Consider the following 22,582-nt stretch of genomic DNA (forward strand, 5'->3'; position numbering starts at 1 on the left):
GCGGAGGTCCCTAGGACCATCAAGGGAGAAGAGCGGAGAGCGGGACCCTACCCAGAGAAGCAGTGATGCCTGAAATGGAGGCAGAGATGATGACGCAGTGATGGAGCAGCTGGAGACTTTAGATCCAGAGAGGGAGAGCAACTGTGTGCTGAAGACCTGGGGGGGTATGGGGGTGGCGGGGGCAGGATTGCAGGGTATACCCTTTGGTTGGTTGATGATGCATGGAGGGGATTGTAACCATGGCAATGAAATGATATACGATAGAATGAATGTAAAATTAATGCTCTCCCAAGTAAACTATCACATAATTCACAATAAAACATTTAAGAAAAAAAAAAAGAGAGAGAGATGGGAATAAGATTCAATAATGAATAACTGTTATTCATTATTGAATCTAATCGCGACTGTCACATTTGTAAAGGTAGAAGTTTTGTCACAAAAAAAGGGGAGTGGTTAATCTTACAGTCCAGAAACAGAGGACCCTAGGACCATCAAGAGAGGAACACACACATAGAATGCGGGACCTTATCCAGAGAAGCAGCAGCACCAGTGATGGAGGCAGAGATGGGGGCATGGAGAGGGGAGCAGCTGAGGACTCTAGATTCATGGACTAAGAAGAGAAGGACTAAGAGCTGGTGGCCAGGAGTCGACTTACAGAATGTGCCCTTTGGAGATGTAAATTATTATATATGTCTGAGTGGGTTTTTTTGTTTGTATGTTTTTTAAAAAACTAAAGTGGACAGAGAGAAATACTGTTAACTGATGGTACATGGAGGGGATTATAATCATTGTAATGAAACAAGGTATATGATTTGTTGAATGTAAAACTGATGATCTGCCTTGTAAACTTTCATTTAATTCACAATAAAAACTTTAAAAAAACAAAAAAACCTATACAGGGTCGCTATGAGTCGGAACTGACTTGACGTCACTTAACAACAACAAAATATATACAGTATAAAATTTGCCACTTTAGCCATTTTTTTAAAGTGGCAGTCAGTACATTCACAATGTTGTGCAACCATCACCATATGAATTTCCCAAACTTTTTCATCACCCCAAGGAGAACTTCTAAGCAGTCACTTCTCATCTTTCCCTGTCCCAACCCCTGATGACTTCTAATCTACATTCTGCCTCTACACATTTGCTTATTCTAGATATTCCATGTAGTGAAATTGTACAATATTTGTTCTTTTTGTCTGGTTTATTTTGCTTAGCATATTTTCAAGGTTCATGCATGTTGTAGCATGTATCAGAACTTCATCCTTTTTATGGGTGAATAATATTCCATCACAGAGTCTTGGTGTGGCACTATAGGATCAGCACTATAGGATAAGCAAGGTCAGTTTGAACCGCAGTGATGTTACATTGTGGGGATTGCAATCAATGACATGAAACAAAATGTGTATGGAGTATTGACTGGAAAACTGATTTGCCCTGTAAACCTCCACCAATTCACAATAAAAAATTTTTTTAAAAATAATTAAACAAATCATCTCACTTAGAAAAGTCAAAGTCATTAGAATAGGCTTCAAGGCTCCCACATGAGCTGCCTCTGATCTTACCTTCCAACCTCATCTACTTTCACTCAGTTCCTGTCACTTGCACTTCTTCAAACATACCAGGCAGGTATGCTTTTACCTCAGGGTCTTTGTACTCCCTGTCCCCTCTGCCTAGGAATATGGCATGTTCCTTCATCTTCTTCATAATCACTTTTTTCAGTGACTCCCCCTTTCCATCCTTTCTAAAATTGCAACCTTTCTTTAGCTCTTCCTTGCTTAACTCTCCCTTAACAGTTATCTTTATCATATTTCTTACATTTCTTATATATATGCTTATTATCTGTGTTGCATACACACACCATCTGTACCTACATCAAGATGCTCTCCTTTCTTCCTTCTCCCATCCCGAAGACACCCTCCAGAATGTAATTCCAGAAACATCTGTAGACAGAAATGGTTTTTCATTGCTATTCCTGGTACCTAGAACAATGTCTGGTATGATAAGTGCTATCAATAGTTATTGACTTATATAGATTAATAGCTATTTTGAGAAAAGGATCCAAGAAACACTAAAGTATCTGGAGTAGGTCATGGTGAAAGTGAAAGTGATGGTGGAAGATGGAAGCCACAAGAACATGTTTATGTGCTTAGGTAATGATGCAGGAGATCATCGACTAGGGACCAGTTGATGTGGGAGAGAAAATGAATGTTTGCAGAGCTAATTCTCCAGTAGATGAGAGGCGATGAAATCAAGATCACAGCTGTTGGTAAAAGTGCAGAAATACTTCCTTGATGTAGCAGGAAGAAAGGGGAGCATATAGATGTAGATACAGGCAAGAAGCTAGACTGAATGAAGGAAAGGAAAGACTTGAATTTTCTCTGTGAGGTAGGAGAAAAGGTCATTACCTGGAAGTGTGGAGAAGTGATTGAGAGGAGGTTTGAGGACAGGGGAACAGACATAAACCTCTTGGAGGGTGGGAAAGGTAGCTTATTAGAAATGGAAGGCAACAGAGATGCCAAAGGATCTGGGGTGGCCTAGCAGCCAATAATTTCCATCAGCATTCATCTGTCAATCAATCCTGTCTCATTTTTCTGTAAGGTGCTGAGCAAACACACTTTCAAGAGGGCCTTGGGTCTGGACAGCCATCACCAGCATCCCTCATCCTAGGGCACAGACAACAATGAAGAGATACTGTCTGCTCACCTGCTTCCCTTCCCCACCAGCTCTTCCAGGGCCTGCTTGAGTCGTGCAAAGGCGCCAGATCCTGGACTGCACTATAACATCTCAGCCCCCTGTAACCACTTGTCCTGCACAACCCGGAAAGAGAGGGTCAGAGTTGAGGGACTTAAGGGTTGAAGTCTGACTTCCTTTAAACCATACCCCCATCCAAGGCCCAACCCACTCTTAATCTCCCCTCTTGGTCCCTTCTCTGGCTCCACTTTTCTTGCCCCCACACCTGTGGAACCAACCCCCAAGAGCTCTGCCCATTTCCTTCACCTCACCCCTTCCTGAACACAATAGTTTTGAGTCTCTGCCTTCCCACAACTTCTAGCCTCTTCAATTCGCTCAGAACCTGTGCTTTTTAGCCTCTGCCCTTTAGCCTTTCACCCTCGAGGTGCTAGTGAGTCAACTCGTAGACTTTACGTATAATGTAATGTTAGCACCATCTTCACAATAGTAGGTATATTTGAGCCCATCACTGCAGCCACTGAGTCAGTTCATCGCAATGAGGGTCTTCCTCTTTTTCGCTCTCTACCAAGCATGATGTTCTCCAGGAACTGGAACTTCCTGACGACATGTCCAAAGTAAGTAGACAAAAATCTCACCATCTTTGCTTCTAATGAGCATTCTGGGTGTACTTCTTCCAAGAGATATTTGTCCACATTGTTCAGGCATTATAAGGGTTTTTGTTTACTTTTTATTGTGAATTGAGTGAAGGTTTATGGAGCAGAATGTCAACATTGTGTACGTTCAACAAATCATACGCTTTGTTTCATATCGATGGCAATTCTCTCAAAGTAATATAACTTATCCCACATCTTCCCTGTGTTTCCTGTTTCTATTCCTTCTTCTTTCCCAACCCTTCTGAACTTTGTCCTTAGGTAAATGCTGCCCTTTTAATCTCGAAAGGTTGACCATTCTATGGTGTGTATAGTTCACTCGTGTTATATATACCTATATACCTCTCTATTGGTTAGCTGAAAATTGAGCCACGGAGTGAGTTCAGTTCCAGCCTTGAAGGGTGGCCAAGAGCAACATTCTCAGGGTTCCATCTGTCTTTATTTGACTAGTAGTAAGCCTGGCCATTTTATGATTTTGATTTTCTTCCACTCTATCTATCCAAGACCTTCTAAAATCTTGATCTCTTTCAGAGCAGTTGACATGATAGACAGGCACCCAATAGTTCTTGTGGTCTCAGAATAGTGGAGACTGATGTTCCCATGATCCATTAGTCCACTGAACTGTTTCCAAGCATCTTGAATTTTCATCACTCTTCTTTCCTCCAGGTAAGGTGAAACCAATAATTGCACCTTTTAGATGACCACTCATGACTTTTTAAGACTCCAGTCATTACTCACCAAAGTAGGATGTAGAACATTGTCTTTGTGAACAATGTTAGTCCACGATACTTTCAATATTCTTCACCAACACTTAAGTTCAAATGCTCCATCAAAGTCTTTCCTATTGCCTAATGGCCCTACCCCTTACACCCACCCTCCACCCCTGCTTTCCCAATGGGCTCTGGTCTCACTCTCACCAGCCTCTCTGCTACTTTTCCAAAGCTGTTGTTGCTCTGCAGGCACCATGTATGATCCTCCCAACAGCTCCAGACGCTCACATAAGGCTTTCAATGATGCAGGGACAAGCAGAAGTAGGGCCTGGGCTCCGCAGACAGGAGAGGAAGCTGCAGGAGACACACCTGGACCCCTGGACCCAGGACCTCCCAGTGTTCTCCTCCCAGTGACTAGGAACATTCACCCGCTGTTGTCCATGGCCCCAGTTCCTCCTCTGGCTCAGTCCCTGCATTGGACTCTAGCAGAGGCTGCATTTCCAAGGCCTTGCCCTCTGTTCCCTCCGGGGTCCTGGGCCCTCTGCCCACTTGCTCCTCCTGGCAGCCCACGTGACCTGCCCAGAGCAGCAAAGGTCATTGAACGCCATGATGAGAATCCAACACCTTTCTCAACCTTTTCTTTCTCAATAGAGGTCAGATTCCATCTCACACTGAGGGTCAACAGCTCCCCTCCAGGGGCCTAAGATCCAAAACAGAGTGACCACCCTCAGATCCATGAAACCAGGGGTTAGGTTAGTTGGCACACCAATAAAGATCTCAGAGTTGATGGGCTGGGAGGCCATGGCAGGGTCGATCATCATGGCCTCGAAGAGCACACCAAAGAACAGAAAATCTTCACCAGGTGCCAAGGCACTCTAGGGAAGATATGTCAGGCTGGTCTCAGTCTCCATCCTGCCAAGCAGCAGCCTCAACCACAACTAAAGATCTACAAGAGGATTGCAGGGATCCTACTTGCCTCTCAACCCCTTTATAGCACCAACACCCTAGACCTGGGGCTAGTCCTCTCTGGCCCACCTATGATCGTTCAGACACTGTACATACACACAAGCAAATAGGTATACACTTCAGTCTTCACACAGTCTCCCAGATGGAGATCCTATTCATGTCTTATACCTGGGATCTGATTTACAGCTTCCAGAGGAAATTGTTCCTCATTGTAGGTGTGCGAGCTAAGAGTGATCTGCACCCTTTGCTAAGTCCCAGTCTTCACCTCTGTCAGTGGCAGCAACTCCTCCCGCTCCATGGCCATCGTACTGGGAATCTCGGGTCCATCTGGGGTCTGGTCTTACCTGACTTTCTTCTTCTTGTGGGGGCTCCAGTTCAGCTTTCCTGTGGTACACTTCCCCATGGACACAGCCACCAACAGGCAGCCACGAAACCAAACGCCTTGGCCAAGACCTTCATTGAGATTTTGAAGACTGTCTTGGAACATTGCGCTGGGGGGTGAGCCATAAAGGGGCACCCAGACTGTGGAAGCAAAAAGAGTGTTTGGAGAGGCAGATGGGTACTAGTCAGTCATGCATCCCACCTTATCTCCGCTAATTTCTAAAGGGGTTGGGGAAGAGTTTGGGCCTATATCACTCTGGGAGGGAAGGAGGAGTCTGCGGACAACTGGACGGACAGTTGTGGACCACAGTCTGCAAACGCCTCTAAACTAGACCATCTCTCAAAGGCACGGCAGTAGATGCAGCCCAGCCCTGGAGCAAAGCCAGAGTTCTGGGGTGGAGTTAGTAAAGGGCGAAGTGTTGTAACTTATCAACAGTTACACCCCTGCTACCGGGCTAATCAACGGAATTGAGTGGGAGGGGCTTGTGTCTGTAATTGTAAATCTGTGGGAAGACAGTGCTGAAGTGACGACCGGATATGTGGCTAGAGTTAGACTTTTATCAGTGGAGCAAATAAAAATACAAACTGGGTTTGTATCTGGGGACTACCCACGAGGCTCCGAAAGACTGCGCAGCGTTGGAGAACAGTTTGTTAATGTGGACTGGGCCAGCCTTAGGACAAAGCGAGAACAGAGTTAGCCATCAGGGGCGGAACTTTACGCAGGCTGGGGCTACCAGGGTCTGGATCAGAACCGGCAGCCCTCACCAGAGAGGTGCGCTCACCCATGCGGCCCGGATGTAAGATCTGCTTCAGGTCAAGTATGTGCGTGGCGAGGGTCACATCGACAAGGGGTGCCCGTGACGGCGGGAAGAGCTCGACGAAGCTCAGCTGCTCGTTCCACTCGGGCGCCACAGCCTCCCTTTGAACCTTCGTCTCGCCCTGCGGACTGAAGAAGACAGGAGGAGAGCGGTCAGCGTGGGATCGGCGCCGGAACCGCTGCAGGGTGCGGACAGGAGGAGCTTACCTGTTGGCCCAGGAAAGACACCCGGACATAGGAGTCCACAAGGACGCTCTGGTCGTGCAGGACGTGGGCCAGGCTACCTAACAGCCCGCGGCGGAGCGTGGACAGCCTCTCAGCGCGGTACACGCGCACGTGGAGCCGCGCCCACGGCCTTACCGCCGGCACCCGGCGCGGCAAGAGCAGGTTTCTGATGGAAGGGGGACGTTGAGGGCCGAGAAGCCGAAATTTGCGGGCGACTGCACCCAAGAGAATCGAATCCCACCCCCATAAGTTTCTGGCCACGCCCCATCCCTTTCTCCACGCCCCTGCTCACGTCCAACTCACTTCTCAATAACTGTGCCCGGGTCCGGGGGGTAGCAGCGGAGGGGCCCACGCGCCTTCACTGACAAGGTGACCTTGACAAAACCCTTACTCTTGGCGCGGGTGTCCCGAGGATCGTGCAGCGAGGCCCATTTCTGATAGAAGTGGCCATCTGGGAGCCGAAGGAGCGGACCGCAGGTCAGAAGAGACCAAGGAATGCGCAGGGATATGTGGAGGTGTGGGCAATGATCAGGTTCAAGAATGCACGGAGGTCGTTCTTCCGGAAAGACTATGACCTCTGAGGTTCGTGTTTAGGGGGTTCCAAAGGTTTCGGTACCTGGTTGGTCAAAGACTATCCCCACATCCATCCTGAAGGTGCCTATCTATCTAGGTGGCCATAAAGGGAAGGGTCTGCGAATGGGAAGCCTGGGAGGAAACGGAGATTAGTACTGGAACTTTAGCACATGACCTTCACTTACTCTCAAGAAAACCTCTCACCCCCAATTCCCTCACCGTGATCTCCAGAAGCAAGTCTTGGAGGCGAACCCAGGTCTCATGAAATTCAAATAGGAAGTACTGGGTTGAGGAGAGGAGACATGTGAAATGAGAAGATTCTGTGTGAAGGGTTCACGCCAGCTTGCACCTGCCCTTTGCAAAGAGTTCCTCACAGCCCTTTATCCTGGTTTCCGAGGCTTTAAATATTCGCGGGGGCAGTAAACCTTTTCTCCTGTGGAGCGGCTGGCGGTTCAAACCGTGGACTTAGTGGTTCGTCATCCTGTGCTTATCCTATGGAGCCACCGCCTCCCTGCATCACGCTATTTGGCTCCTTTTTCCTTGATAAATCCAGCCTATCTATGTACGTCTTCTGTGAGACTCAGACCCGCTTCGCTACTTAGGCCCCGCCCTTCTGGGGGTGTTCCCTTCCTAGATCCCATCCATTCCCTTTCTTGATCCCCACCTCCTTCCTTGATCATTCCTGGCTGTTCCCAACTCGAACAGCCACATAGGGGTTAATGTTAACTCCCACAAGTTTCTGGGGCTCGAACACCGTGACCCCCACCTGCAGAGTACGGAAGAAGGAGGCAAGCAAACCTAGAGTGTCCACAGCTTCATAGTGGAGAGTAAGGTGTGTGAAGGGCAGGTCCTTGAATCTGAGAGTTAGGGCTTGGAGGAAGTCCTGAGCTCTGGACACCTGGAAGGGAACCCCGCGGGCCAGGACACGAGCTCGGCTGCTTGAAGAGATAAGGCCAGCTCTACTCCGCCCTCTCCCTCACTTCTACTACAGCTACCCACTCATCCGCCAAGCTGAGGGCTGGGAATGAGGGCTCCTCTCTCTGTGAACTTTGTGAGTTTCCCTGTGATTCTCAGGTTTTGTCTGGCTCACCATACACACACATTATTTCTGGAGCCCTGAAAGCATTCATTCATTCAGTAATTATGTCTTGAGCACTAGACCAGTGCCTAGACCAGCACTGGTCTAGGCAACAGGGACACTGAAGTGAACAAGACAGACAAAATTCCTCATCCTCTTGAAGCTGTCATTACCTACCTGGGCTCCAGAAGCTGTGTGTGAACCACTGTAATAGTTTTGACTGTGCTTGTGGGTGACACGCCTTGAGCGTGAGTTATCCATCCTTCAGCCCTACCTTAGATATGTGTTTGTGAGTGTGCATCTGCATGTATGAGTGAGTAAGACTGACTCACTGGTAGGATGTGGAAACAGATTTATGAGAACAGTGGGTACAAATTACCTCTTGAGGGGACTAAACACAATTCCAGAAAGCTCCACTTCATCATTCTACTCATTGTTTTGCTGATGTAGGCTTCGAACCCACTGCTCCAACCGGGCCTCTCCAGGTCTGAATGAAAAGTTCTTCAAAGGACTTACTTATCTGGTAACAAATGCAAGTTACCTCTTAAAGGGGCTGAACACAATGCTAAAATTCCCTCTGTTGTTCTTAGAAACCCCTTACTCTGACCTCTGTAAGTCCTGGCACAGTCTGACCCCTACCCACTTCTCCAGCCCTATCTCATATCAAGTTCTGCTCCTCTTTACACCCTAACTATGCTCCTTCAAAGGAGCTCTGGTAGCGTAGTGGTTACGAATCAGGCTGTGAACCTTAAGGTCAACAGTTAGAAACTACCAGCTGTTCCGCAGGAGAAAGATGAGGCTTTCTGCTTCCGTAAAGATTTGCAGCCTTGGAAACCCTATACAGGGTCACTATGAGTCGGGACGGACTCCACAGCACATAACCACCACCACCATGTTCCTTCAGGGCTGGGCTTTTGCATATGCTGGTCCCCTTGCTTGGAACAGTCTCTCCTCCCACCTAGTTAAATCCTATCTTCTTTTAGTTTCCAACTTAAGCACCACTTCAGAGAACCTTTTCTGATCTCCAAATAAATGATATCCCTCTGTTCTATACTCTCCCAGCCTCCATTAGCTCTATAGCACCTGCCGGTTGCAATTTTACAATTATGTGTGTGAAAAAATGTTTTCCTTTTTATTATGAATGGAGTAAAGGTTTACAGAGTAGGTCATCAGTTTTACACTCAACAATCACACACTTCATTTCATCTCAATGATTGCAATCCCCTCCGTGTAACATCATTACCCCACTTCCTCCCTGTGGTTCTTGTTTCCATACCTCCTCCTTTCCCCACCCTTCTGAATTTTGTAAATACTGCTCTTTGATCTCAAATGGTTGGCCATTTTATGGTGTGTGTACCTCTCTAATATTGTTTACCCCACCAAATATACCTGTCTATTGATGGGCTGAAAATTGAGTCACATTCAGTTCCAGACCTGAAGGGTGTAGGTCTGATCTTTTTTTTTTTTTTTTATGATTTTGAGTTTTGTTCCACTTTTTCTCCTACTCTATCCAGGACCTTCTAATGTGATCCCTTCCAGAACAGTCATAGCGGAAGTTGATCACCATCTAGTTATATAGTCTCAAAATCATGGAGACTGCTGATGTTCATGTAGTCCATTAGTCCATTGGACAAATTGTTCCCAAATGTCTTCAATTTTTACCACTCTTCTTTCTTCACAGTTGCACCTTAGATGGCCACTTATGAGCTTTTAAGATCCCAGCTGGATTTCTTACCAAAGTAGAATGTAGAGCATTGTCTTCCTGGACTATGTTATGCCAATGGACCATGGTGTCTCTAGAGACTATGGTCCTGAGCTCCCAGGCCCAGCAAACAATTCAACTTACCAGTCACTCCTTGGAAACCCTATACAGGGTTGCTATGAGTAGGAACTGACTCGACAACACTTAACAACAACAAAAACAAGTTTTCATAATTTTGCGCCCTGTATGTTCCACCACAAGGAGCTTGGTAGTGTAGTGGTTATGAATTGGGCTGCTAATCTCATGGTCAGTAGTTTGAAACTACCAGCTGTTCTGCGGGAGAAAGATGAGGCTTTCTGCTCCCATAAAGATTTACAGCCTAGGAAACCCCATACAGTGTCGCTATGAGTCGGAACCGACTCCACGGCACATAACAACAACAACGATGTTCCACCACATTCATGGATAAATTTGCAGCAAAGGTAAATACCCTTATTAAAAATCCTCTGTCAAACTCATATATCTGTGGGTATATTCCCACTCTCCCTTCCACACCCATTCAGCCAGTGTATCCATCCATGTAGCTTATCTACCTGTAAATGTGTGAATATTTTTTCATGTTTTTCTCCCCCTTCAGATAGGAAGTTCCAAGGGGGCAAATCCTTGTCTGGTTTGGCTTACCACTGACTCCTCTATGCATAGCACATCACTTGGGCTCACTAAATAATGACAGACTGAATAAATAGAAAGGGTGACACCTCATTGTGTACAGGAGGAAACAGCTTAGAAAAGCTAAATCATGTGTCCAAATTCCTATCGCTTCGAAGGGGCAGATCCATTTCCATTATGCTATATTCAGCCTCCATATGAAAACACAAACAGGACTAGCAAGGTCGTTTCACCTTTGTCTCCCACAAGAATTGAGGCTGGTGACGATGGAATGAATGTAAAACTAAAGTTCCCCTATGTAAACTATCATATAATTCACAATAAAACATTAAAAAAAAAAAAAAAGAAAGAAAGAATTGAGGCTGGTGTAGTGCCAGGGCAACTCAAAACCCCTTATCTCCCCTCATCACCACACTTCTGGCCCTGGGGTGAATCTGGTATTTGTCCTGTGTGAGATAAAAGCAGGGAGGTGGAATGTAATAATCTCTGGCTGAATCAAAGGAACCTTGATACCCTCTTGTCTGGGCCCTGGAGTTTCTCCTTTGAGAAATGGAATCCTCTCAGACTTGAAGGTAGCAGGTTGAAGACTGATAGGGCTCACCTGGGTCTTTCGCAGGTTTTCATCCACTAGAGCCTCCCACAGCCCCAAATGCCCATCACACTCTAGCTGCTGTAAGGAGATCACCAGAGGCCTGGGGAAGTGACATGGAGCAGTTGACATATCATGGAGACATGACATGGAGAGAGAAATGGCACCAAGTCACCCCCAACCCAATCTTCATCCCAGCCTTTAACTCCCCCAGGTCTGCTCACCTGGGGCTGAACACACGACTGCAGTTAATCACCTGCATGGCCAGACACTCGCCACTCAGTGGAGCCCCATAGTGTGGCCAACGGAACACCTGGGAACAGGGGGAACTTTAACACACCCAATGATAAGCTGACCCTGACCCCCAAAGCCAGAGCCTACTCCCAAAACAGGGGCTAAACTTGAAGCTAACTCTAAGACTGATTACCCAAACCTGGAACTGATTTCCCCAAACTACGACCAATCTGGGGCTAAAGTATCAACCCAAAACAAGTCCACTCAATCTTGGAACTGATTGTTAAGTCTGAGACTGACCTCATTTCCTGAAATGAAACCACCCAAAAACCAGGTATGAGTCTCCCAACCCCAAAATGGACTTGATCTAGGGTTCAAGTCCAGCTCTCCCCTACCCAGGAACCAACTCTACTGACCTCACCAACATCTGCTTCTTGACCACAATGGATTTTCCTTGTTTTCTGAGTGAAACCTGTTTAGAACTGGAACTAGTCATTAATCAGTCTCTTAAACAGATCGTTCCCCACTGGTATCCTTGGTCCAGGGTTCAATCTTCCTGGACTCACTCTCCAAGAATGGTCAAGGAGAAGATGGGGAGGGAAGGAAGCGAAAGGATAGAGATATTGGGCTGGAGGTGAAAGGAGAAAGACTTTAGAGATGACCAGGAACTAGAATGGAGAACCAGAGCCCCTTAGTTCCAAAACTCTACAGAATACCATTTCAGGCCTCACCCCGAAAGCAGAGCCTCACTTGTTGGTCATGGGTGCCTGGCAGCCCTGTCAATCACCACACACACACAGGAAGAGCCACGGTGCCAGTGCCACTGGATCTCCTTCTACCTGCCTGCCCTCCTGACCACCTACCCACCTGCCTGAATCACCTCTGACTCACTGGACTAACTCAGTAGGTTCAGCAATCCCTACCCTTTAGTGAAACACATAGTCAGCAGGCCTTGAGGTCAGTGGTGAACAAAAAAATATAAGGACTAAGAGATGGTGGTAAGGTCCCTGAGTTCTCTCTACCTGCACTAGCTGCAATCTAGCAGGACTGTGTTAGCCTCCATTCTTCATTCTAGTGGGGTGGGAGCTAAGATGGTGTGGGGATGGAGGGAAGGACTGGACCCCAGTCTGGTCCCTGTTAGCCTATGAGGCCCCAAGGACATGAATCTTATGGTGCTCCTTGTTTATCTCTCTAGGCACCTTGAGCTTCTTTAGGCTCAAGGTCTGGCACACTGGATAGATTAACCCCCAATGTTACTGCCTAGGCATTCAACATATATATTGATTGAAATTGACTAATTAAATGTGTATCTCCAACTTGCACAGAGTGGGTGTTCAATAGACTTCTTGAGGCCCCGGATCCCTAACTTGAGGTCCTGGAAACTTAGTGGTACCATAGATAGGCTATAAGGAGTTTGTGAACTCTTAAAATTGTCTGCAAAATATTGAGTATGTGTTCATTTTTCAGGATATAGGGGTCCTAACTTAAATGAATAATCCTTAAGCCTTTAAACAGATGTGCAATACTTTTGCTGGATGAAGGAATGAATGTATCTCCTTGTCTGAACTCTTAGTGACAGTAACTATGTGTTGAATACATTTTACAGCCATTCACTTAATCATTCTTTTGTTATCTGATGATAACTCCTTTGTGCAGGTTTGGTGTGGTGCTGCAGGATAACCAATTCATGCTAACCCTAACCATAAGGTTAGCGGTTCAAACCCACCAGCTGCTCCTTAAAAACCCTATACAGGGTCATTATGAGTTGAAATAGACTCTACAGCACTTAACAACAACAGCAATCTATGTGCAGGTCTTTTGCTATGCCACCTGAGGGTTAGGAGTGTGGCTACAGAGGTGAGTCAGATGTGTTCTCTGACATTCATTAACTCCAATACCTAACAAAGTCTAGAAAGACTGCAGTCACCATCCAAGTGGCTAGGGCTGGGGAGTTCAGGGGACACAAGTCAGAGGGGTTGTTTACAATAGTCTTTGACATGTAGCAAATACTATGAGTGTATACTTACGAAGAGATTGGCAAGTCCCAGTTGCCGTGTAGTCCACCTCAAATCATGGGAACTCAGTTTGTGTCAGAGAATAAATAGTTCCATAGGATTTTTCATGCCTGGTTGATAGGTAGGCCTTTCTTCCCAGGTTGATAGGTAGGTCTTAAACCTCCAACCTGTTAGCAGCCTAACATGTTAATCAGTTGCACCTGAGTAAGTTGTCACTTACTAATGGGGTAGTTTAAAATGAGCAGGCGGTGGGAAGGAATTCAGGGTGTGTTCTGAGGCACATGATTTGTTCATTTTGGCCCAACTACAAGGACTGTTATCAGGAAGCAGCAGCAGCAACAAAGATTAAACAGAATCAGAGGAGCTGGGTTTTGCTGTGTAGCCTTAATCCAGACATGGTCCCTTCCTGTGCTTCTCCATCTTGTTACCGGAGTTGGAAATCCCTGTTCTTTTTCCAAGTTATTGGGGACTCAAACTAGTTTTGACGGCTATTAAAAAAAAATACTTTGAAGATTTTTATTGTTGTTGTTAACAACTGTCGAGTTGAGTTCAACCCACAGGGACCCAGTATAGGGTTTCTAAGGAGCACCTGGTGAGCTTGAACCACCGACCTCACGGTTCAAACCAACTTTGCAGTTCAGCGCATTAACCCACAGCCACCACACCAGGTAAGACTGAGGTGTGGTATTTCCAGTCACTTCAGATTCATGCAAAAGCTGAACAATAAATGGAGAAAATGAAAAAGGAAGACCAATGAAGCCTTTGAATTACAGTGTTGACAAAGAATATTAAGTATACCATGTTCTGCCAGAAGAACAAACAAAATCAGTCTTGAAAAGTAGAGCCAGAATGCTTATTAAAAGTGAGGATGTCAAGATTTCATCTCATATTCTTTGCACCTGTTACCAGGAGGGACGGGTCCCTAGAGATGAAGTACTTGGTAGAGGTTCAATGAAAAAGAGGAAGACCCTCAACCCATGGGTTGACACAGTGGCTCCAACAATGAACTCAAACATAACAACAATTGTGGGGCAGGGTTGAGCAGGGTCTATTCTAGTGTACATGGTGTGCTTAATCCAAATCGATTAGACGGCAAAAACATCAGACAAGATGAATGGGTAGCAAGTTCCAGATTAGATCTCCAGACTTTCAGATGCTGAGACGGTTTCACCATCCCACTTGACATATGGGGTGACTGGGGTCCAAAGAAGTTCACTGTCAAATAGGAAATGGCAAGGCAGAATGGAGAACCGGAATTCTTCGTTGGCAATGTCCCGGCTTCCCCTTCCACCAAGGAGGAAAAAAAGAAGGGAAAGGAGGGGAGATAGAAATGGTTTTTTGCTGGTGCCATGTTAGATAGGAGTCCTGGTTTGACACTGGAATATTCCACTGTACCACAGATCAGTTTGAACCTCAAGGTCGGTGGTTCAAATTCACCAGCTGCTCCTTGGAAACCCTATACAGGGTCGCTGTGAGTCAGAACCCACTGGATGGCACTTAACAACATGTTAGATAGGGTTTCAAGGAAGTGCTTTAAAACCTCAGAATGAATAAGAGGGGCCACCATGAGTTTGAATCGCAAGTTCGGTGGTTGAAACTCACCAGCCACTACTCAGAAACACTATACAGGGTCATATGAGTCGGAACCGACTCGCTGGCACTTCACAACAATAACCATGACCCCCCTGTAACGCCAGGGCCACCTCTGTGACGCTCTGTCAGACGTTAAGCGGTGACCGTTGGCTCTTCTGTGACGTTAGCAGTGGAGCTTAGATACAAGGAGAGACGGCTGGGTCCTGCCACGGGGCCTGCTGGTTGCACGCAGGGTGCGACGGATCCAGGCGTAGCACACTGGCTGAGGGCGTTAACGGCTGCTGCGGCGACTTTGGGGTCCGTGAGGGGGAGGCCCCAAGTCAGGAAAGGCCCCATAGGCCCCGTCCGGGCTCGACCGCTACCCCACAGAAGTATACACCCAACTTGTACAACAAGGACTACAGCTCAGTGAGCGCCACCTCGGGGGTCGAACCTGGGTAAACCGTGGGCGGGGGAGTGGCGTAAGGGCGGGGACTGGCCTGGAACGGGGATAAAATTTTGTCAGGACCCCTCCTGAGGGGCGGAGCCTCTAGGGTGTGGGGAGGGAAGCACCTGAGAAAATCCCTTAAGGGGCGGGGCCTCGTGTAATAGACGGTCTTGGGCATCACTGAGGAGGCGCGGCCTCGGTGGTAACACGAGTGCTATGGGGTGGAACCAAGACCTGGGGCTGGGGTGGTCCCTTCATTCGGGGTGAGTCCAACGTCTTGATTGAACATCCCGAAGGGGCGGGGCCTCCATGTACCAACCGACCTAGGATACAGGTACTGCGGGTCCAAAGCCTGTGCGAGGTTTTCCTTCTGGGTTGAACCTGCAACGGGGTCTCGGAGAGAGTGGACCTGCAATGCGCAAGGCCCCAATGGAGCCCTTGGGCTCTCGCAGAACCAGCTGGGTCTCCCGTAGTTCCGGAGGAGCAACTCGACCTTCTTCCGACAGTGGATCTGAGCCAGGAGATGCCTACTCAGCGGGTGTCCAAGAGCTTCCTGAGTATGACCAGGCCTAACCTGCCCTATCCCCTCCGCTGAGCCTCAGATGTCTCTCTCTCAACCCATGATCATCTCTGAGCGCCCGCCCCCCCTCCCAGAGCCAGGTCCATTCTCCCAGTCCTCACCCAATTCTAGGAGGCCACGCCCTTTCTTCCTTTGCCCCAGGCGCTTCGGAGGTTCCCCCCTACCCCCACCCCACCCCACCCTTAACCCTTTCACAACCTTCCCCATCCATCCCACTCTCAGCTCCCTCTCCTCTCCTCTTCGCAGGCCAGCTCTTCCAGGTCCTGAACATGTCATTATCCCTGGTAGGACACGTGCTGGTCAGTGTGTACAGGTCAGAGGGATGGAAGGGGGAGCCCCAGGGACTTGCTCTTTGTTGGCGGGAGGGGAGCAGGGCCGGGGCGGCTGAGGCTGGAGTCCACCCAGAGCTCGTGTTCGCGGAGCTGGATCTCAGGTTGATGGGTGGGGGGGTTGCCAGAGGTGATGGGGTCTGGGACCTCAGCCTCCCTACGGTCCCCTCAGGGAGGTGTGTTCCATCCGTTTCTTGCTCATGAATGTGTGGCTGCTGAGCCTCTTTCTGGCAGGTAAGGGGGTGCTGAATTCTCTGGGCCGGGATGCTCGGGAACCAGACAGAGCCCTGTTTACTCCCATGCCCCTTAATCCCCTGCAGCCCCAACTCAGACCCTCATAGTCCGCCCCTCCAGCCTCCTCTCTCTGTCCCTTCCCCTGAAATTCCCCTCTTTTTCCAGCGCTTTGGTGGGGACTCCTGTATCTGGTCCCTCCTTTGGAAAATGTAAGTGGGGAGACTATTCTGAGCGGTGGCGGGCGGGTCCTGAGCCCGGAGCTTTCTGGGAGGGAGGCCATATATGAGCCTCAGGTTCCTGAAGGATTGTATCTAAAGGTGCTGGGGGGCGGTTGGAGGGCTCTGAGGCTGTGAATCTGGGAGGCCAGGGAAGAGTGTGAGGATGAAAGTCCTCAAAAATAGGGCGTTGAGTCTGGCTACTATGAGGCTAGTGGAGGAGGATTTAGGAAGGGGGGAATTGAGTGACTGTATTTTGCCTTCTCTCCCCCTCCCCGGCTCTACTAGGAACCTAAGGAGATGCTGACTATGAGGTGAAACAGAGCACCTGGGGGTGGGCATTGTGGGCTCAGAGGTGTTTCTCTTGGGTGTGGGGAGCTCTAGGGGAGGCCTCCAGAAGGAGAAGGGAGTATTTGAGCCTTTACTTCCTACAGGGAATACCACGAGCTCGTGCGCTGCCAGGGCCAGCAGCTGCAGCAGCTCCAGGCTGAACTGGATGAACTTCACAAAGAAGTGTCCAGCATTCGAGCTGCCAACAAGGAGGTGAGCACCAAGCTCCAGCCCATCGCAGAAACTCCCTAAATCCTGGGTCCTGGAACTAGATTCCAGAGACACCAAGTCCGTTCCAGAGAACCCTGCCACTCTAGCCCCACCCTCGCTCTTTTTAGACAGTGGCCAAGCTTGTATTCCAGAGGCTGAGTGAGGACTTTGTGCGGAAACCCGACTATGCGCTGAGCTCGGTGGGTAAGTCCTTGACATTGTTAGAGACAGCGACAAACAGAGCCTCAGACAGCCCGTCCCTAGTTCAGAAGTCTCAGGAGCCTAATCTCCACCTCCACACCGCTGTAGGAGCCTCCATCGACCTAGAGAAGACATCCCATGACTATGAGGATACAGACACTGCGTACTTCTGGAATCGCTTCAGCTTCTGGAATTACGCGCGGCCACCTACGGTTATACTGGAGGTGGGCTTCCAGTCGGGTCCCTAGGATGGGACCTCCGACCTCCAGCAGGATGCTAGGGAAAAGAACCTGGGCCCGGGCTGTGGGTGGGGCCTAACTTAACGGATGAGACTGCGCATTGAGCTTAAGAAGATTCCTGGAAGTTCTGGGAGGGGTCTGGCTGGCAAGGGAGCCAGCAGATAGTGTGTGGAGCATTGGGCAGGACAAGTCTGAGTAGAATGATACCCAGTCTGGGGAAGGCCGCTGTGGCTCAGAGGACGGGTTCTGAAGGTGTATCTACCCCCTACAGCCAGACGTGTTCCCTGGAAATTGCTGGGCTTTTGAGGGCGACCAGGGTCAGGTGGTGATCCGCCTGCCAGGAAGTGTGCAGTTGAGCGACATCACCCTGCAGCATCCGCCACCCAGCGTGGCGCACAGTGGGGGAGCCAATAGTGCTCCCCGCGACTTCGCAGTCTATGTGAGTGGTCATGCGAACTAGTTAGTATCTGAGCCTTTGCTTTGTTTCCTCATCGAGAAAATGGAGGTACTACCACTTATCCTGGTGTGCACTGTAAGAGAAACAGACTGAAAGGTTGGCAGTTCAAATCCAGCAGGCGCTCCTCGGAATCCTCCCTACTCATCAGAACCGACTCCACTGCATTTACCACACCACCACCACCACTTGTCACTTAGGACTGCTGTAGGTTATAATCAGGATAAGTGCTGTCCAGTCAGTTCTGACTCACAGCGACTCTATAATACAGATTTCCCAGGAGCAGTTAACCTTCTAATTCAAACCAACCAAACGGGGCCAGTGCACCACACCAGGATTCTATAGAAATATACATAACTGCATCCAAATATTGGGAACTCAGTGGACCCATAGATAAGGAATGGACTTGCAAACCACAAGGAGCCCCCCAGCTGCTGCAGAGGAGCTCTTATAGATTTACAAGTCATAGAAACCCTACACAGGGTCACAGCACTTAACATCCAAATATTAATTCGGACTTACTGACTGCTTACCCTGTATCCCAGCACTTCACATGGAGTGTTGTTATACACACACAAGTTCTACTTTCATTTCCCCTTTTATACTTTTTCAACTTTTGTCTGTAAATAGTTAAAACCACACTAAATACTCAGCATATTTGGACCAATAAACAAAGCCACTTATTTTAAACAGTTTTTCAACTTTTCTATAGTAGTGTTAAATCCACAAAAAAATTTAGTGTTGGAGGTCATATAATATTTGGCCAGATTAAAATTCAGACCCTGTTTCTTCCTTATACTATTCCTAACACCAAAAACTCCATGAGGACAGGAATACACGTCAATAGTAGGTTTTCAGTAAAGTCGCTTTTCCCTCCTTTACCTGTGCCTTACTGTTCCTCCATTCACTCTTCATCTAACAGGGTCTTCAGGCTGATGACAAGACTGAAGTTTTCTTGGGGAAATTCACCTTTGACGTGGAGAAATCTGGAATTCAGACTTTCCACCTGCAGGTGTGTAGGTCTCAGGAGGTGAATGTGCTGAAGGAGGGGCACTGTAAAGGGAGATCAGGGAGAGGACAGCTCTTGGAAGGACAGGCCCTGGCATGATCCATTTGTCTCCCCAGAATGACCCCCCAGCTGCCTTTCCCAAGGTGAAGATCCAGATTTTAAGCAACTGGGGCCACCCACGCTTCACATGCTTGTATCGAGTCCGGGCTCATGGCGAGCAAATCTCAGAGAGGGCAGGGGACAGTACCACAAAAGTCACTGGGGGGCTCCATTAAACCCATTGATGGTTGGAGTAAAGTGGAGGTCTGTGTTGAATGACGCTGGATCAGTGCTGGGGTGGGTGGTGCTCTGTTGAAAGCTCTGGCTGCCTTTAGTATTTAAATAAGGTGGGGTTCTGCCTCCCCACATCCCCCTCATTCCTTGGACAAATCCAGGTTAATATAATAGCAGCAGCTCACATTTCTAGAGTGTTTACCATGCATTATAAGGAGCTGGGGTAGCATAGTGGTTACAAATCAGGCTGCTAATCTTACGGTCAGCAGTTCAAAACTACCAGCTGTTCTGAGGGAGAAAGATGAGAGGCTTTCTGCTCCTGTAAAGATTTACAGCCTTGGAAACACTGTACGGGGTCGCTATGAGTCATGGCACATAACAACAACAACAAAAATAGACAGTGTGCTGGGCATTATACACATCATTTCTAACTTCTTAGAACCACAAAGGGGCAAACGACTCAGGAGACAAGCAGAGCAGAGCCAGAGCAGGAACCCAGGCCTACTGCCTCCAGAGGCCACAGCCTCTTTAACTCTAAGGGCTACCAGTCAGCCTGGAGTCAAGTTTGTATTCTTCAGCCCCCCACCCGCAAATTCTTGGAAAGTCCCCCAGCCCCTTGCTAGGTGTATAAGGAAATGGAGGGGGAAATTTTCATGTAAACAATGAAAATTGAAGAGACTTGAGAACCTCTAAAAATCTTGAGTCACAGAGCTGATAGAGGCCTGGTAGCCCCATGTGGTCTCTGCCAGGCACAGTGGGTGGTGTGAGGCTTGAATCTTTGTCCTCAAGAAGCCTGACAAGGGAGAGAAGATGCTCCAGAAAACAAATTCATTTACAGAGCCGATAAAGCTTTACTCTAAGGGTTTGGAAAGTAGAATTGGAGGAGGAATGGATGAAAGAGATAGGCATCAAAAAATTGAGGTCCACCTGGGCAGAGTATGAATGAATGACCAGCATGAGGAAAAGAATGCTCAACAACTTGACCAGCATGAGGAAAAGAATGCTCAACAACTTGGCTTGTTAGGATGCATAAGTATGTTCATGCTTTGGAAGAAAGAATAAAAGATAATTATACATTTAGGAAGTGAAATTGAGAGTGTCTAAAAGGAGCTCTGGTAGCGTAGTGGTTACGAATCGGGCTGTGAACTGCAAGGTCAGCAGCTCGAAACTACTAGCTGCTCTGCGGGAGAAAGAGGAGGCTTTCTGCTCTCGTAAAGATTTATAGCCTTGGAAAACCTGTTCAGGGTCGGAATCAACTCGACAGCACACAACAACAACAACATGTATAAGGAGTCCTGGTATGGCTGTGTAGGATAAGCAATGGATAGCTAACCACAAATTCGGCAGTTCAAATCCATCAACTGTTCCTTGGAAAGCCTATATGGTTACTGAGTTAGAAGCGACTCTATGGTACTTAACAACATGACAAAACATGTATAAGAGCTTCTGGTGTGTCACTGTAGGATAAACACTGGACTGACAACTGCAAGGGTTGCTGGTTCAAACCTATCAGCTGCTGCTCAGAAAAACCCTAGACAGGGTCGCTATGAGCTGGAACCAACTTGACTGCACTTACTTAACAACACATGTAAAGGAGCTCTCAGAGTGTTGAGGGCTGGGTGTTGGACTGCTAACCACAAGGCCAGCAGGTCAAACCCACCATCCCCTCCTGGAGAGAAAGATGATGATATCTGTTCAGGTCTCTAAAAGTCAGAGCTGACTTGGTAGCACCTACCAACGACAGGGTTGCTGAGTCAGAATTGCCTCAGTGGGTTGGGTTAGATTTGATTAAAACTTGTATATATGGGAGTAGATCATTTAACTGTGTTTGTATTTTTGAAGTATTAATTTTATACTTTGAAGATAGCAGTTTCACAATAGAAACTAAAAGCCTAAAAGCATTTTATATCCGAGAATGTATCCAAATGATACAGTGTTGTTAAGTGTAAAGTCAGTTTGGATCCTGTATAGCATTTTCAAGGAGTGGCCTAGTGGACTTAACAGCCAACCTTGCAGTTAGCAGACCAATGCTTAACCTACAGTGCCACAGCAGGACTCCTAGTGAAGTAGTTGTTGTTGTTGTTAGGTGTCATGGAGTCGGGACCGACCCATAGCGACCTTATGCACAGCAGAACGAAACACTGCCCGATCCTGGGCCAACCTCACTACTGTTGCCACGCTTGAGTTCGTCGATGCTGCCACTTGGGTGTCTTCCTTTTTTTCTCTGACCCTCCACCTTACCAAACATGATATCCTTCTGCAGTGACTGGTCCCTCCTGACAGTATGTCTGAAGTATGAGAGACGATATAAAATCAAATAGATATATTCAAAAGATAATACTTATATTCAGTACACTGTTGTTTACAGAAAAATAATAGGGAACTTAGTATCCAAATAGATAAACCATGATACAAAATCATAGAATAAGAGAATGTTTAATGTCATGGAATTTATGATTTATGGTTTATATTTTTTAAAGCAAGCTAAATTGGCATACATAAAAAAATTCAAAGTTCCTAATTAAGAGATCTGTATACCAAAAGACACTATCATTGAAAAGACAGTCTGGAGGAAATATTGTCAACATGTATTAAGACTAAGAAAGGAAAAAGTTAGGATTAGCTATTATTCAGAAGAAATATAACTTACAAATATATTAAGTGAAATAGTACCTGGCCTTCACAATTAAATTCAAACAAACAAAAATCCTTCCACCCCTTTAGCCTGTCAGATTAATCAAAGGTATAAATTGACCATAACTTTTGTTATGGAGGATAATTTGATAACATCTATTAAAAATTTAAATATTTATACTTTTGATACAGCATTTCTACTTCTGGGAACAAATCCTTTAGAAATACTTCTATAAGTATACAAAGATAAATGTGCTACAAAGCTCCTAACAGTATCACTTATGATAGAAAAAAACTGTAAGCAACCCATTTCTTCATCAATAAGGGATAGGCTAAATAAGCTACAGCTACTCATACAGTTCTGCTGGGTAAAGGCACTCAAAATATATTAAGCTAAACAGTACATATAATATCCTATTTTAGAAAAAGAAAATTTTTTTTAAGAGTGCTATCCCTGAGGAGCTCTGGTAGCATAGTGGTTATGAGTCAGGCTGTTAACCTCAAGGTCAGCAGTTGAAACTACCAGCGGTTCCACAGGAATAAGATGAGGC

At 47.1% G+C, this 22,582-nt stretch overlaps 1 protein-coding gene and 1 pseudogene across 1 annotated transcript; one reads left to right on the top strand and one right to left on the bottom strand.

Moving 5' to 3' along the window:
• Positions 1–7,033: 7,033 nt before the first annotated feature.
• Positions 7,034–11,784, bottom strand: LOC102841227 (annotated as a pseudogene).
• A 177-nt stretch (positions 11,785–11,961) lies between these two features.
• On the top strand, positions 11,962–19,399 carry LOC102841608 (sperm-associated antigen 4 protein-like). The gene is made up of 13 exons (XM_006865723.1): positions 11,962–12,040; positions 15,129–15,333; positions 15,726–15,880; positions 16,150–16,216; positions 16,405–16,466; positions 16,632–16,675; positions 16,970–16,995; positions 17,116–17,224; positions 17,350–17,425; positions 17,531–17,646; positions 17,933–18,100; positions 19,038–19,127; positions 19,241–19,399. The coding sequence occupies exons 1-13, from the start codon at positions 11,962–11,964 to the stop codon at positions 19,397–19,399; spliced, it is 1,356 nt and encodes a 451-aa protein (XP_006865785.1).
• The last annotated feature ends 3,183 nt before the right edge of the window (positions 19,400–22,582 follow it).

This window comes from Chrysochloris asiatica, unplaced genomic scaffold (assembly GCF_000296735.1).
Source record: "Chrysochloris asiatica unplaced genomic scaffold, ChrAsi1.0 scaffold00081, whole genome shotgun sequence".
Classification (NCBI taxonomy): domain Eukaryota; kingdom Metazoa; phylum Chordata; class Mammalia; order Afrosoricida; family Chrysochloridae; genus Chrysochloris; species Chrysochloris asiatica.

Coding starts and splice junctions, on each gene's coding strand:
- LOC102841608 (XM_006865723.1), top strand. CDS start 11,962: ATGGAGAACCAGAGCCCCTTAGTTCCAAAACTCTACAGAATACCATTT. Junction 15,334..15,725: donor ACCTCGGGGGTCGAACCTGG/GTAAACCGTGGG, acceptor GGTCTCGGAGAG/AGTGGACCTGCAATGCGCAA. Junction 16,217..16,404: donor GTGCTGGTCAGTGTGTACAG/GTCAGAGGGATG, acceptor CGGTCCCCTCAG/GGAGGTGTGTTCCATCCGTT.